General features: G+C 35.1%; 2 protein-coding genes across 2 annotated transcripts; one reads left to right on the forward strand and one right to left on the reverse strand.

Annotated features, from left to right (window-relative positions):
• The first annotated feature begins 643 nt into the window (after positions 1-643).
• On the forward strand, positions 644-3,355 carry LOC132601902 (protein transport protein Sec61 subunit gamma-1-like). The gene is made up of 3 exons (XM_060314955.1): positions 644-832; positions 1,021-1,139; positions 3,117-3,355. The coding sequence occupies exons 1-2, from the start codon at positions 739-741 to the stop codon at positions 1,134-1,136; spliced, it is 210 nt and encodes a 69-aa protein (XP_060170938.1). The 5' UTR covers positions 644-738; the 3' UTR covers positions 1,137-1,139; positions 3,117-3,355.
• A 2,275-nt stretch (positions 3,356-5,630) lies between these two features.
• Positions 5,631-10,493, reverse strand: LOC132601912 (nuclear transcription factor Y subunit C-1-like). Its single transcript, XM_060314964.1, has 2 exons — positions 9,699-10,493; positions 5,631-5,811 (listed from the first exon to the last, which is right to left on the reverse strand). Exons 1-2 carry the CDS (start codon positions 10,403-10,405, stop codon positions 5,808-5,810), a joined length of 711 nt encoding a protein of 236 aa, XP_060170947.1. The 5' UTR covers positions 10,406-10,493; the 3' UTR covers positions 5,631-5,807.
• Positions 10,494-15,030: the final 4,537 nt, after the last annotated feature.

A 15,030-nucleotide genomic window follows, 5' to 3' on the forward strand; every position in this document is an offset into this window, starting at 1 on the left:
AAGTAATAAAGGGTAGAGGAGCAAGTCTATCATTCTCGAGTTTCGACTATTGCGGTTGGCTCAAAAGGTCTGCTCCAGATGAATTTCTCGATCATAAAAAAAAAAATATATATTCAGATTTCGAGGCATGTAACTTATACTTGGTTAGGTATTAAGGCTTGTAACTGATAATACTAATAGTAGAATTTGATGGATAAGGGTTTGAATGGCATTTTAGTGATAAGTTTACGCACTAAAAATGTTTTCAATGTTGGTTTCACATATTAATTAAAATAAGATACGAAAAAACAAGATATTGAAGACAACTACCGACGATAAAAAATTTCAAACGATATATGATGCAAGTCATTATCCAACTTGGTGTTAGATATTTCCTTTAGTACACTTTTTTATTCTACTATAAGATAAATTATCAACGAAAAACTCTTATATTATTATTGCATGCAAACAATACACATGCAAAGGGTTGTTGAAAAAGAAAGTGATAAAGCTTCGAAAATTTGGACAAAAAAAAAAAAAAGAAAGTCAAAAAGATGGAGATGACAAGTGTGAGGGGTAGTTTAGACATTTCATCTAACGTCACTGGGCTTTGACCACCAATCGCTATCCCTTTCTCCGTGTTAAGTAACAACTCTCTCAAGTCTCAACCATATTTCATTTGTAACCATATTTCAATTTCCCCCAAATTCAGAGAAACCCTAATTTCATTTCTTCTTTGAGATCAGATCAGATCCAAAAATGGACGCTCTTGATACTGTTTTCGATCCTCTTAGAGATTTCGCTAAAGACAGTGTTAGGCTTGTCAAAAGGTGTCACAAACCTGATCGCAAAGGTAGTTTTTTTTTTTCTTTGTGTGTTTTTCGATGTGTAGATCTAGGGTTTATTGTTTTTTTTTTTGTTAGTAACTGTGAAATATTACCATAGAACAATCAAAATTTACAAGTAATGAGCACCTGAGTAAATCAACCATTTTCTAGGAAGGTTGCTAATTGTTGTTTAACTTGAATGTTTGTGGTACAGAATTCACCAAGGTTGCAACCCGTACGGCGATCGGTTTTGTTGTGATGGGATTTGTTGGATTTTTCGTCAAGTTGATTTTCATTCCTATCAACAACATCATCGTTGGTGCTTCTTAATTGGTAATTTTCGACCTGTATCTTATATCATGGTGAAAATTTGTTTATGGCTAATTGTTTATATATGATTGGTTATTGGATGTCTTAATTTTTGTGGGATCTCGAGACTTGCTTGGTTAATTGCTGGTTATATGTTGTAGTATAGTGTGGAGAATCTTACATTGTAATATCATATGGAATTAGAGTTGTGCTATGTGTTAATGTAGGGATAAGATATATGTACATGCAAATTTCTATTTATACGGAAACATATTTACAAATCGTACTCGGGTTCAATTATGTTAGGATATGTCCACAGCAGCTTGCATATAATTATTAAAGTGCTGGACGGAGTTGAGTCGAAAGAGCAAAATTTAGGACTTTTAGCCTTTAAAAGGAGGTGGCCCATGTTTTACCGTAGTTTTGTAAGGAATATTGGTGTTTCTACACATAATTGGAGTTTGGGTTCTGTGTGGCAGGTCCAAGTTGATAATTTTATCTTACAAGGAATCTGTTATAGATATTGAAAAGTTGGTTCATCAATGTTAATAGAATTTTGAGATAGAAACAGTTTTTCCAATAATATCAGCATTTCATAATGTTGTGTGTTTTCCTTAATTTTCACTAGTTAAGACAAACACTATTTAGCTCACATAAAATCAAGAGAAGGGATAAGAAATATGATTCCTCGAAGTTGATTGTTTGATTGATATATATATATATATATATATATATATATATCTTTTACCTGTAAAAAAGCTCAAGATATAATTACGTACATATTTTCCCGGTGGATTCAGATTGGTAATAACACCATCCTTGATGTGAGTAGACGTTACTTTTTGTCCCTCTTTTCTTGTTAATGTTCTGTTTTGTCTGTGGGCATTCTTGTTTTCACTTTAATTCTCTTGGTGCCAATTCCAAACAGACTCCAGCTCCTGAAAGAGAAACGAAAAAATAAACAAACTCTTGTCCTATGTTGCTCGGACTCTCGAAAATGCTGCCAAATCTGTGTCGGATCCTCCAAAAGAAATACCGCCGGATGCGTGTTGGATCCTCCATAAGGAGTGCATTTTGGAGGATCCGACACAGGTTTGGCAGCATTTTGGAGAGTCCGAGCAACATAGCTCTTGTCCTTCCCTCCTTTGTTTTCTCTGTTCAGATTTTATCAGGAATTGGTAATCGTAATAGTGGTCACTACCCAGTGTAATCCCACAATAGTGGGGTCTGGGGAGGGTAAGATGTACGCAGCCTTACCCCTACCTGGGTAGGGAGGCTGTTTCCGATTGACCCTCGGCAACCCTCCTCCTTTATCCGGGCTTGGGACCGGTAATCGTAATAGTGCCATCAAGAAAAGATATATAATCACATGAAGAAAAGAAATAAAAGGAGAAGTTGAGTAGTAATATAAGTGAATAACATTACCATTCTCAAAAAAAATATCAGCGTAAGTGAGTATGGATTATAGCATGGTGTCTTTGCTGTTTCTCCAATTTCATGTTTTTTCAAGTTTATCACATCTAAATGTTCTTATAAAGCCGATCTTGCTGATTTGGGATTGAGACTAAGTTGATTGATATATATGAATATTTTATGAGACTTCTGTCTCCCATACCTGCATGACGGGTAGACACAATAGGATAAATAGAATAAGAGGCTTGACCTAGAGCTCCTCTTTCGCCCCGGAAAAAACCGATGTTCATTTGGCATGAGTAGTCTACGAGTCCTTACTTGATATCTGCGTTAACTGCCCTATTGCTGGTGAATCATTTCATACTTGTTGTCTGCTCTTTAACCTTGCTAAGTGTTTTATGATATTGATCCTTTATCTTTTTGTTGACTTGCTGATGGTGTATGAAATATGTTGAGTTTCTGATACTTCGCTTTTTTCTAGAGTTCCTTTTCAATTCCCTTGCCAGTAATACTACCAGTTAATATATTGTTGATATATGTAATGATCCTCTGCAACGGAGATACTGAACTCTATATGTGAAACTGCAGGAATTGCGAAGGAGAAATATGCAACTGGAGATGTAGAGCAAGAGATAAAAAGTGTTGCAAAATTTTAGTTTCATATTGTAATCCGTAGCAGTTGGTATACCATGTAGTCTTATTTCTGAACCGTCTAGTTTAATGGGACTTTGTCATCCGAATTGGCTCCCTCAGCTCCCAATTCCCTTACCCAACCGGTTTTCGAATTTTGTACACTTTCCTGTTGATCAAGACATCCATTTTCTTCATTTTACCTGTTGTCCTCCTTTAAGCCTTGATAAATACAGTTCTGAGCGATGCTTAAATGTGACTGAAACAGTGAGGGTGAAACCGTTCCTTAGGTTTATGGGAGAGAGATACCTGATTTGCAGGAAGAAATTATTAAATGAGTTTGTAAAGGATGGTGGGGGAAAGGGGATAGTTAATTTTCTTGATCGTTTATGCTTACAGGAAAATGACACTCCTGTCTTCTAAATACTGCTCCTGCGGAGTGACGCGACTAAGAAAAGACTATGTTTATTAATCTACCAACCGCTTTGTATATTTAAATGCTTTGAACGGGTTGATCCAATCATGTCAGGAAAGATGTTTTATCCATCTTGGTCCCAATCAGGGCCAATACTAGGTCGAATTAGGCTGCAGTGGAAAGACATTCCTGAGAATAAGGGCTCTGAACTTTAGGAAAAATGGAGAAGACAAAGTTCGAAATCAGGTTTCTTCCCGATAATATGGTTTTGGCGGGGGTGTGATTATCTCTTTCCTATAGAGAGACAGCTAACTTCGTAGCAGAGAAACCAAATTCCATTTTAGGTGTGAAGATGATAACGAACTCTTTAAAAATCAAATTCGATGGTATATCCAAAGAAAGAAAAGAAGTGTTAAAACCTTAATGTTTTTATTAGGGGTGTCAAATGGGCGGATCGGGCTGAAATTCGCTCAATAAAAATGGGCTGAGGTAATAAATGAATTGGGCTAATATTGGCTCAAAAGTTATTTAGACTGAATTGGGTTGAGCTGAAATGGACTAAAAATGGGCTGGGTCATGAGCCGCTCAATTTGACCCAATTTTTGTGAAGGGTCTATTTTCTAGAAAAATATTTTTTTGGAAAATATTTTCTAGAAATACATTTTTGGCGAAAATTATTTTCCTAAAAATTATTTTTACGGTTTTTTCGTGGAAAATATTTTTTAAGAAAATAATTTTCATGGTAAATATTTTTCGAGAATAATATTTTTCGTGAAAAATATTTCCCTTCATATTGAACACACCACAAACTTATAAGATACATGATACGAGAAAAGTGTATATATTAAACAAATAAATTAAATCTCAAGCAATAAACCCAAATTTAAGTAATCTTAAAAATGAGTTAGTATTGGGCTAAGTTGAAGATTACTTTAAAATGAGCTATGTTGAGTTGAGCTGAAATCAACCCAATATAAAATTATTTTGAACCCAACCTGTAAAAATTTGAACGGATCATCACCTTTTGGGCCAAATTTGACAGCCTTGAAGCAACATATTTTGGGACTTGGGAACATCGCTCAAGTACACTATTAAAGTTGACAAATGGTGTTCAAGGATTATATGAAGGCGCATTTGTTAATATCCTGCCTTCTAAAGTATTGCAGCTTAAATTATACAGGCTTCTCATTTTTGTTTTGGAAAAAGGCCAAAATTATCCCTGAACTTTAGGAAATAGTTCATTCATACCCTTCGTTATACTTTAGGGCCAATTATACCCAAAATTATTTCAAAATTATTTTCCCCTCAAATAATTTTTTACCCACTAAAATAACCCAATCCAACCCGAATTTTTTTTTCCAGCCAAACTGATACGAACCCAACCCATTACCCCTTGGCTGGAAAAAAAATCGGGTTGAGTTGAGTTATTTAAGTGGGTATTTGAGGGGAAATTTTGAAGGGTTGGAATGATGCCACGTGACATCTGCTAGACATAAGTATATAATTGACCCCATAGGATAACGATAAAGGATATAACTGGCCCTAAAGTATAACGAAAGGTATGAATGAACTATTTCCCAAAGTTAAAGGGGTAATTTTGACCCTTTTCCGTTTTTGTTTTGACGTTTTAGCAGCAACATAAAAGTAAATAATGTTGATGAATTGGAGCGTATGACATGCACAATCTCCAATATACCTAGACCGTCTTCTATATTCCATGTTTTCCACAGATTATGAACAGTCTAGCTGTACCTACCGTCTTTTTTGGGGGATCAATATTAGCAATGCAGTTCATCCAAGGATAAACTTAGACTCTCCTGCACCTACCTACTATGAGTGGCCATCATTGGGGGCCGCAAATAAGTCGTATGAACTTACTGATTAGAAAGAACAAAAACTTTGACATATGTAGGCATATCACCAGCTTTTGCTATCTTCACGAAAATAAGAAAACTGCAGACACTATTCAAGAACTAAAAGTTCCGAAAGAAACAAAGTAATTAGGAACCAATACAGCTACATGTGAACGCAGCTATATCAGCATATGGCACTGGACAAAACAAAGAGTCAAGTTTTATACAGACAAAAAGATTCAAGTCATTACAGTTAAAACCGGTATGCATGGCTAGCAATAAGGTGAATTCACATTTGAGAGAAGAAACTACATTTCCCTTATGTAACCATTAGTTGCACTTGTGCTGTTAAGCCTCCACATCAGCAGCAAACGAGATCTTTTAACTGCAGGAAAGGAACACGGAGAAATTTAGTACTAAGGTTTAATGGTTGAACAATATGGATAAGAGCGTCTTTAGATCCTGAAGTTGGAATCTTATTAAGAAACCATAAATGATGAATACCCAAGACATTAAATTTGTTGCTATCCCAATAAATTCAAATCATATTGAGAAACTACATCTACAACGGAGAGAATTGTGGGAACTGAAAGCCAATTCTGCGACCACATCAACCTTGGTGTTCACCTGCAGGTACCCCTTAAAGTGTAGGCAACATGTCATTAAAACTAAAAGATGCCACCATGAAATGAAACTAAGTTATGCCAAGAATAAATGAAGTCATTTGATTTATGAATAAGAGTTATACAACAACAACATACCCAGTATAATCCCACAAAATAGTATACGCAGACCTTGCCCCTACCTCATGGAGGTAGAGTGGTTGTTACCGAAAGACCTTCGGCTCAAGTATCACAAATCAAAGTAGTTATGGAAATGGAAATGCGGCAGTGAAGAAGACAAGGCAACTAATAAGGAACGCAGGACAGAGCATTCAGATAAGAGAATAGTAACAGCAGCAAAATAGTGCAATAACCAACACACATTAGACAACAGACGGTAACAGACATCAAAAGCAAGAAACTACATGAATAAGGCTAATATCACGACACACACGGTGCACCAGACTACCACCAGGCCTAACCCTGCCAAAAAAAAAACACTAGACAACGCTCAACTTCCTACTAACCTTTTACCTCAATATACGACCTCCATTCCCTCCTATCTAAGGTCATGTCCTCGAAAAGCTGAAGCTACGCCATATCCTATCTAATCATCTCCCCCCAATATTTCTTCAGCCTACCTTTCCTCGTACCAATATCCAACCTCTCACACCTAAGTGGGGCATCTAGGCCTCTTCTCTTCACATGCCCATTATGTCCCGGATATCCCCATTAATCAAATTAGAGGCAAGGTGTGGATACATGGAAAAATGACCAGTTTTTTTTTTTTTTTTTTGAAAACAAAAAAAAAAAAGACCAGTTTTGGTAAAAAGCAAATGTATTCAACCACGGATTACCAAAGACAGAAGAATAGAAGCTGTTATATTTCACGAAGAAAAGTATATTGGCTCAAGTTTAATAACGGAGTTTTTAAATTCTAGTTTAATAAAGGTGTTTTCAATTGAACACTAGTGTGATTCGAAATTTGGACTGATAGGAAAAGGAGGGAATAGACAATTTTAGATTTGGATCCCCAGTTCATCAAATCTAATCTTAATCTAAAATAGATTCTAGGAAATCTACACTTTCTATTGACCGTCCAAAGTTTCTGAACTTTCCAAATCCATGTGAAAATGACCAAGTCCCAAGTAAAAACTTACAAGTCATGGGCCTAACTAAACAAGAGATATACAAGAAAGACCTGCTCTAGATCTTCATGGTGATCTTTTTACTTATACATTGGTTAATCTTTTTAACCTCCTTTTTCTCAGAACAAAAAATAGATAGTTACTTACAAATCTTAACAAAATAAGCTTAACTTGCTTTGAGAAACTGTTTTGTTTCTAACCTTCACTGTCAAAAAATATCAAAAGAATTATTCCTTGGCCAGCTTTTCACTTCCTCGTGTCATTATTACTTATCACAGCACGTGTAATCTCTTTTCTTGGTGTGTAAACAACGACTAAACGATTTGATCATAAATTAGAACTGGACATAAGGTCGTTGTTGAAGGTAATTAATGTGATGCATCTAAGCCTGAGAAGTTAGAACATTTAATAATTTCTCAAATGGTGATATCAACATGGTCTACATGCATATTGACTGTTACAAAATGTTACAAGTGAGCCTTCATTTAAGCGAAATTGGCTAATCCGAGTAAATGGTAGGGCTGTAAGCAATAACACAAATTCAAAATACCTTCAGTCTGAACAGAAAAAAAGATCAATTGTCGATCTTAACAATCAGACCACAGCCTGTCCAATCTGGACCAGTTTTCAAAGATGATCTATAATAATCATACTTGCTGCCTTTTAAAATTTTAGATTTAAGTTTTTTCTGGCTTTAGTTAAGAGAGCAGCTGATTTTGAAAGGGAATGCAAATTCAGATTTTAAACACCCTTAAATTATCCAAAACAGGGGTGAGTTTTTCTTTTTTGTTCCACTTTCCTTTGAAATGCTAGGATCCTACTGACAGGTTTTGAGGAAATAGGGATGGCCCACATCCTAGAAGAAAAGTTGTTGATCAGCAAATATTGTCTGTTAATACAAGTATGGTTCTTCTGATTTCTCATTTTGCATATACATTTATAAAAAAGGACATTTACAACCTTTCATCACCTGAACTTCTCAAACAAAACCACATTGAACTCTCTTAGGTCCTAAAATTTGGTTTTAAAATCTTCTATTATAAAAGTTAGGAAGCCTCTAATGAGATTTACTGAACTAACTTTAATGCCATTTAACCTTATGGCCATGTGTTCAATATGCATTAACAACTTAACCGACTATTACATCCTTGCAAACAACCACATAAAGGGCTGTGAGAGAAGTACAAAGGTTTATTATACTCTTTCAACTCAGACCAGTCAATCAGATATTAGTTTTTCAGAATTATGAGACCTTGATGGAGGTAGGCATAGCACGGACAAGACAGATCACTGTTGAACACTATTCCCAACCAGAAGATAACGACAAAAGGAAAAGGAAAAATAGTTGTACATGGAAAATATCGAACATGTAAATCTCGTGCTTCATCAATTTGATTGGAAGAACATCTGTCACGCATGCAATTTGGTTCCAGAAAACATTTACCGCAAACCAGATGTCTTCATCATGACAATCAATCATGACTGTTTTACATAGCCAAGAGTATCAAAGGAAATGTGTGAGATAATATCTGTTAATCTTAATACGGATAGTACAATTTATGTCTTTTACTTACGAAGTTACCTACAATTAATATGTCAAATCATTTCCCAAAATATGCAAAGAAAAAGCACATGATTAAGGAAGCTATGGGTAACTATTTAAACATCTACCACCACATCACAAGCACAACAACAACTAGAGATTGCATGAATTTCATCAGACAGTCGCTTGAATTTGGTACTGATTGCCCTAAATTTATTCTTTCTGAAAATAAAAGAAAGCAACAACAACTGCACTCAATCCCAAACGAATTGTGTTCAGCATCATTTTAAGAAAAACAACTAGTTGGGTTCAGCTCTATATCCATTCCGCTTCGTTTGGGCTAATTTCACTCCAATATTTAGTACTTCCAGTTTGAATAAGAAAAACTAATATCCCAGACTAATACTCATGAAGAAGCAAAGTAAAGGAAGATTACCACCTTTCAGGATACAAAATAAAGCATTTTCATTTCCCAAACTTCCAATGGATAATTTTCACTTTTTTTTCCAGATTTTTATACCAGAAAACTGTTTAAACATAGAATTGTTACAATTTTCTAGAATTCAACTTCAGTTAGAATCCGGAATTTTCAGGAATTCGAAAACTCCAAAAAGTTTGTTTTCACAAATTCCACTCCAAATCACTCACAAAAATTCAAAAACAATTCCAATTTTTATTCATATCCAAACACAACTCCAATTTCCCAAAAAAAAAAAAAAACTGAAAAACTCCATACAGTTGTTTTCACAATTACCACTCCAAATCACTCATAAAAATTCAAAAACAATTCCAATTTTTATTCATATCCAAACACAACTCCAATTTCCAAATTATACCATTTTCAACTTAACACACAAATACTACTACTACTCCAATTTTTAATGTCCAAACAAACAAACACCCACTTATGTTTCAAACCCTAACTTATCCAGATCTGAAGGTAGTAACAAACAACATAAACACAAAATGACAAACTTACCCTTGACCATCAAGGTTACCCTGCTGTCCACTGTTACCACCACCACTAGCATATGAATTATCCTCTGTGGTCTGCCATACAGATTGCCACGCCTGTGACGGCGCATACATTGACGGATCTACCCCTGGCACCACACCTGCAGGCCTACCCATCATCATCCCACCTGGTGGGCCCAATGGTGGATAATAATACGGCACACCACTAGCAGTATTTGGGCCTACCATTCCAGGCCCAAGCCCAACAACACCAACACCAACACCTTCATCCTTAATCTCATCCCTAGGTACAATATCAACAAGAAAATCGAATATATCAGTACGAGTAATCGCAGCAGCGATATCGTTCTTCTGTAAAGTTCGACGTTTGTTTTCCTCAGCGTGTAACCAAGAGCGAATCGTGAGTTCGAGAATGAAAAGCTCACATGCTTTAGCGAAGAGAATTGGTGCTTCAGCAGAAATCATACGTACATCTTCATCAGCTTTCATGATTTTTTTTATACGGGCTAAAGGGAGTTGGTGGTTCTTGAAATCGTTGACTTGTTCGATTTCTTGACGTTGGTAATTCCAGAACATGTGGAGTTGTTGTTGTTGTTGTTGAAGGAGATGGTGAAATGGTGTTTGCGGTGGGTATGTGGCGGTTTGTGCGGCGGCGGGGTCAGTCGGAGATTGGTTGTGAGGGTTGTTGTTGCTGTTGTTGTTGTTATCCATGGTGTTTTTTTTTTTTTTAGCGGAAAATGGAAGCTATCTCTGTGTAGAGAAAATGGGGAGGTGTGATAGTGCTGTGTTGTAAGCTGTAACGTTTTATACAGTTATATACTGTATTTGTTTTTTCTATAGATTAAAATGTATTAAACTATTTAATTTTAAATTTTTATTTTGTCTTATCAAACTAAAGTCCAAGCATAGCTTTAATATTTTATACTTTTTCTGGTCACAATTGATGTATGACACTTTTTAACTTTCTGGAATGTTCTAAACTATTTCCGTTTTAAAATAAGTGTTAGCTTTAGTTTAAAAATTTGTCTCAAGATATTTTAATTTATGTGATATAGTTTGATTAGGCATGAGTTTAAAAAAGAAATGAGGGCTTTGGAAACTTGTGATTTAAAATAATTCATAGATATTTGTATAGCTGTGAATTATTTCATTAAGTTAAAAGAAAAATGTTTTGAGTTAGATTTTTTCTAAATATAAAAAAAATCATTTTTTTTTTTACAAACTAAAAAGAAAAGTTTATCACATAACTTGGACAGAGCATAGTAGTTTTTAAATAATTTTTAAATATGTAAATTTTATTTCAAAAAAACTTTAAATTCAATGCTCGTACTTACTAATTTAAAATTTGAACGATGCCACATAAAGGGACTTGAGATTTATAAATATAGTTACATTTATTTCTATAAAATTTTATAACAATGTAGAATTATTTGAAATTACAATTTTTTGTTTGCTTTCTCAAACTAAAATCTAAGCATTACTTTAATATTTTATACTTTTTTCTAATCACATTTTATGTATGACACTTTTTTCTTTTTAGAAATATTCTAAATATCTAATTACCACTTTATTTTCATACAACTTTTAGAAATTTCAAATTTTAAAATTCTACCCTATCTTAGATACCTAGAAAATATTATATACAAGTTTTGCGTTTTATAAAAAATAAAAAAATAAAAAAAAGTCATATATAGAGAGAGAATAAAACATTGGAGCATGAACATCTTAAATGTTGTGTGTTCATATAACTTAGAAGCATCATATATGAAAAGTATGTGTGCACAAAGGTGTTACTGATATTTGCATTATGCTTAAAAGGAGCAGAGCTATAAGTTTAAAGTGCAAACATGTGAATGGAACTGTTTATTTCGTTGTTAGTATTAGAAATCTATTGTTAAGAGACAAGTTATGTAGGAATTATAATGCGTATGTTATTTTTTATCGCGTGATCGGTTCTTTGTACTAGAAATGAGATACAACACTATATAGATTTATTTATTAAACTAATAAAATTGGAAGTGTAATTGATGAATTCGACTACTAGTAAGAATGAATTCACAGGGCACGCTCAACTACCTACTAACCTTCCATCTTAATTTGTGTCCTCCATAACGTTTTATCTAAGATCATGTCTTCGGTAAGCTGGACCTACACCATATCTTGTCTAATAACCTCTCTTCAATACTTCTCCGGTCTACCTCTACCTCTCGTGAAACTGTCTATAGCCAACCTCTCACACCTCCTCACGGAAACACCCTTGCATCTCTTCTGTACATGTCCAAATTATCTCAGTCTCACTGCTGGCATCTTATCCTCCACTGAGGCCACTCTCACCTTGACTCGAATCTTCATAACTAATTATATTTCTCCTAGTATGCCCACACATTCACCACGACATTTTTATTTCTTCAACTTTCATCTTTTGAATATGAGCGTTCTTGACTGGCTAACACTTCGCCCCATACAACAATACTGGTCTAATCACCGCTCTGTGAAATTTGGCTTTTAAGTTTTTTGTGGCACTTTAACAGTTATAGTGAAACATTGTTACAGGATAGCATCATTGTAATAGTACTCCCTCAGTTTCAATTTGTTTGAACTTATTTTTTTTTTAATTCATGTCAAAATGAATGATCCTTTTCCTAATTTGAAAACAAATTCACTTTAAGAATGATTTACAGCCACACAAATTTTCAAGGCTTATTTTAAATCATAAATTTCAAAAGTCTTCCCTCTTTCTTAAATGTCGTGCCCAGGTTACAGAATAATATGTCCTATCTACTACTCCGTCTTTGCAATTTTCAGAGAAGCAAAAAGGTACACTGTGGGTCCACACGCTACGATTAATGTTTATTGGCTTATCATTCGCGTCTTTTTGCTTAGTTGTCGTTGCTCGAAGAGGCCATAATCACTATCTTGGCCAATCAGAAGGCGACACGTTAACAGGACTTTTAATTTCGAGCCCATACTGCACTATCTTGGCCAATAAGAAGGCGACACGTTAATATGACTTTTAATTTTAAAATTGAAATAACACATCACTGACAGCAACCTCGGTACTTTTGAATAAAATAGTACTCCAACTAGTCATGTCGTTTCAATTTGTTAGATATTTTTGCTTGACGAATTAGGATAATTTATTCAGATTTTGGAAAACCATACAAAAAGCTAAAATAAGTTGTACTTCGTAAAGTGATGAAAAATATATTTTTAAAAAACTGATTAAGTTCACTTAGTTTGAATTTGAAAAACAAAAAGTATCAAACGTTTTAGGAAAGCAGAAATACTAAATACTATACTTTAGTACTCCTATTACTTTGGTGTAAAAGGGAAAATATACAAGAATCCAATCTCGAGCTTGTATTAGGGAGAGATGATTAGACGAGAAATGACGCAATTACAGCTTATCTAGGACATGACTTTAGGTAAGAAGTTGCACATGACAGATATTAGAGTAGAAAGTTAGTAGGTAGTAAAGCGTTGTCACGCTTTTCCTTCCTTAATAGTAGTCGTAGTATTTCTCATGTAATTTCTTATCATTTGATTTTGTTATTATCTACCGTCTTTTGTTATTTGCTTAACTATTTTGTTGTAGTTACTATTTTTTTCTTTTTTTGACCTGTTTTGTTTTTGCTTTGTCATGATGTTACACCCCGTAATTTCTGTACGTCGAGATTTGTAAGGTAGTAGCTACTCAATTGCAAACATCGGAGTTATTGTCGAGAAGATACAAGATTATAGGTGCTCGTGTTACGATTATAAGAGTCCGAGTTCGCGTAATAGGTTATAGGAGGATTGGAAAACCAGTGAATTAAGGAGATTAAGCTTCCGAGGCTTTGAAGGAAAGTTGGGCTGGCAGACCAGGAAAATGGCCTGCGCGAACACGCAGGGAGTGGCGCGAACGCGCAGAAGGCCAAGGGCCAACACAGCGCGAATGCGCTGAACAAAATTTGATGCCCAGATTCGGGATGAAGGTTATATTATAAGAATGTAATAATAACCTATATGTGACATTTGGAGACTATATGGGGTGAATTGGTTCATATGGCACTTGATGAAAAGCCCTCGTTGCTGCAAGCTAAGTGGGGCCCACACACCGAAGTTTTATAAAGGACATATGAAGAGACATGAGTAGTACATGGAAAGTTGAACAAGTCCTAAGAAGGACCCTTAAGCCAAATATGAGCATAAGCCCTCCAAAAGGGCGATTTAAGGAAACGTTTTCGGATGATCTGACTTGGAGGGGACAAAACGATATTATAAGTTTGTAATTTGGAAAAACACAAATAATGAAAGTTGTAGATAATTGAATTAGATTTCCAACCATATGTCGTGGGCCATCACACGATATCGGGATCAAGAGTTATGACTTTTTTACTGAACGAAGGTGCAGTCAGAAAAAATAAGCCAGCGCGAACGCGCTGAAGGAAAAATAAGTCGGTCCAGGCAGAACCTGGACCGCTATTTAAAGGGGGAGACCCCCTCATTTTCGTCCCAAACACACCAAGAACCCCTCAAATATTCCAGAAAATTCCCCAACTTTCCACCACCAACGTTTTAGCCCAAAACCAGGTATAATTTCCAAATTCCGGTCTAGACGGCGTATAGTTGCAACTACAAAATTATGTATTAGTGCGATGTGGCTTAAGCTCAAGGTGGAGGAGTAAAGATATAGCATTCTTATCGAAATAAAGGTATGAATCTCTTGCTATTAACGTTAATCTTAGTTTATTTACGGAGAAGGAGCTGTAAGATTGTTATAAAATGATTTTGTCATGGAAATATGGAACAAACACCATATGGGGTGTTTATGAAGTATTTTGGAGTTGGAAATATTATGGTTAATGTTGGTATTGTTGTTGGTTGTTGAATTGAGAATTCGGGCTAGGCATATAAACAGGGGAGATGCTGCCTGATTTTCGACAGAATATAGAATAATTTGGTTTGAAACTTGGAATAAGTGTACGATGAAGAGGCTAACGTTAGTATAAATCCTCTTAAATGTAGACTTACGAGCTCAGACACATAAGTGTAGCTAGTAAGAGGTCGAACAGGTATGTTAAGGCTCGCCCCTTTCTTTCAAAGGCATGATTCCGATGATTATAATTCCATAAATGTTTTCATAGCCTCCTTACTTCCAAAAGTTAGATGTTTATGATTCCAAGGCATGATTTCTTTTCCTGATGACCCGTAAATGTTTTCCAAAATGTCTGTATTTTTCCAAAACAGAGGTTTATGATTTTGTAAACTCTTATGACAACAATGATAAACATGTTTTTATCATGATGACAATGACGCCAAAGGTGATAATAGTTTTCTATGATGACTATGATGAG

This window comes from Lycium barbarum, chromosome 1 (assembly GCF_019175385.1).
Source record: "Lycium barbarum isolate Lr01 chromosome 1, ASM1917538v2, whole genome shotgun sequence".
Lineage (NCBI taxonomy): Eukaryota > Viridiplantae > Streptophyta > Magnoliopsida > Solanales > Solanaceae > Lycium > Lycium barbarum.

What these genes read in the sequence shown, in the direction of transcription:
- LOC132601902 (XM_060314955.1), top strand. Translation starts at nt 739, where the DNA reads ATGGACGCTCTTGATACTGTTTTCGATCCTCTTAGAGATTTCGCTAAA. An exon ending in TCACAAACCTGATCGCAAAG is followed by an intron (nt 833 to 1,020) that starts GTAGTTTTTTTT and finishes TTTGTGGTACAG; the next exon opens with AATTCACCAAGGTTGCAACC.
- LOC132601912 (XM_060314964.1), bottom strand. Translation starts at nt 10,405, where the DNA reads ATGGATAACAACAACAACAGCAACAACAACCCTCACAACCAATCTCCG.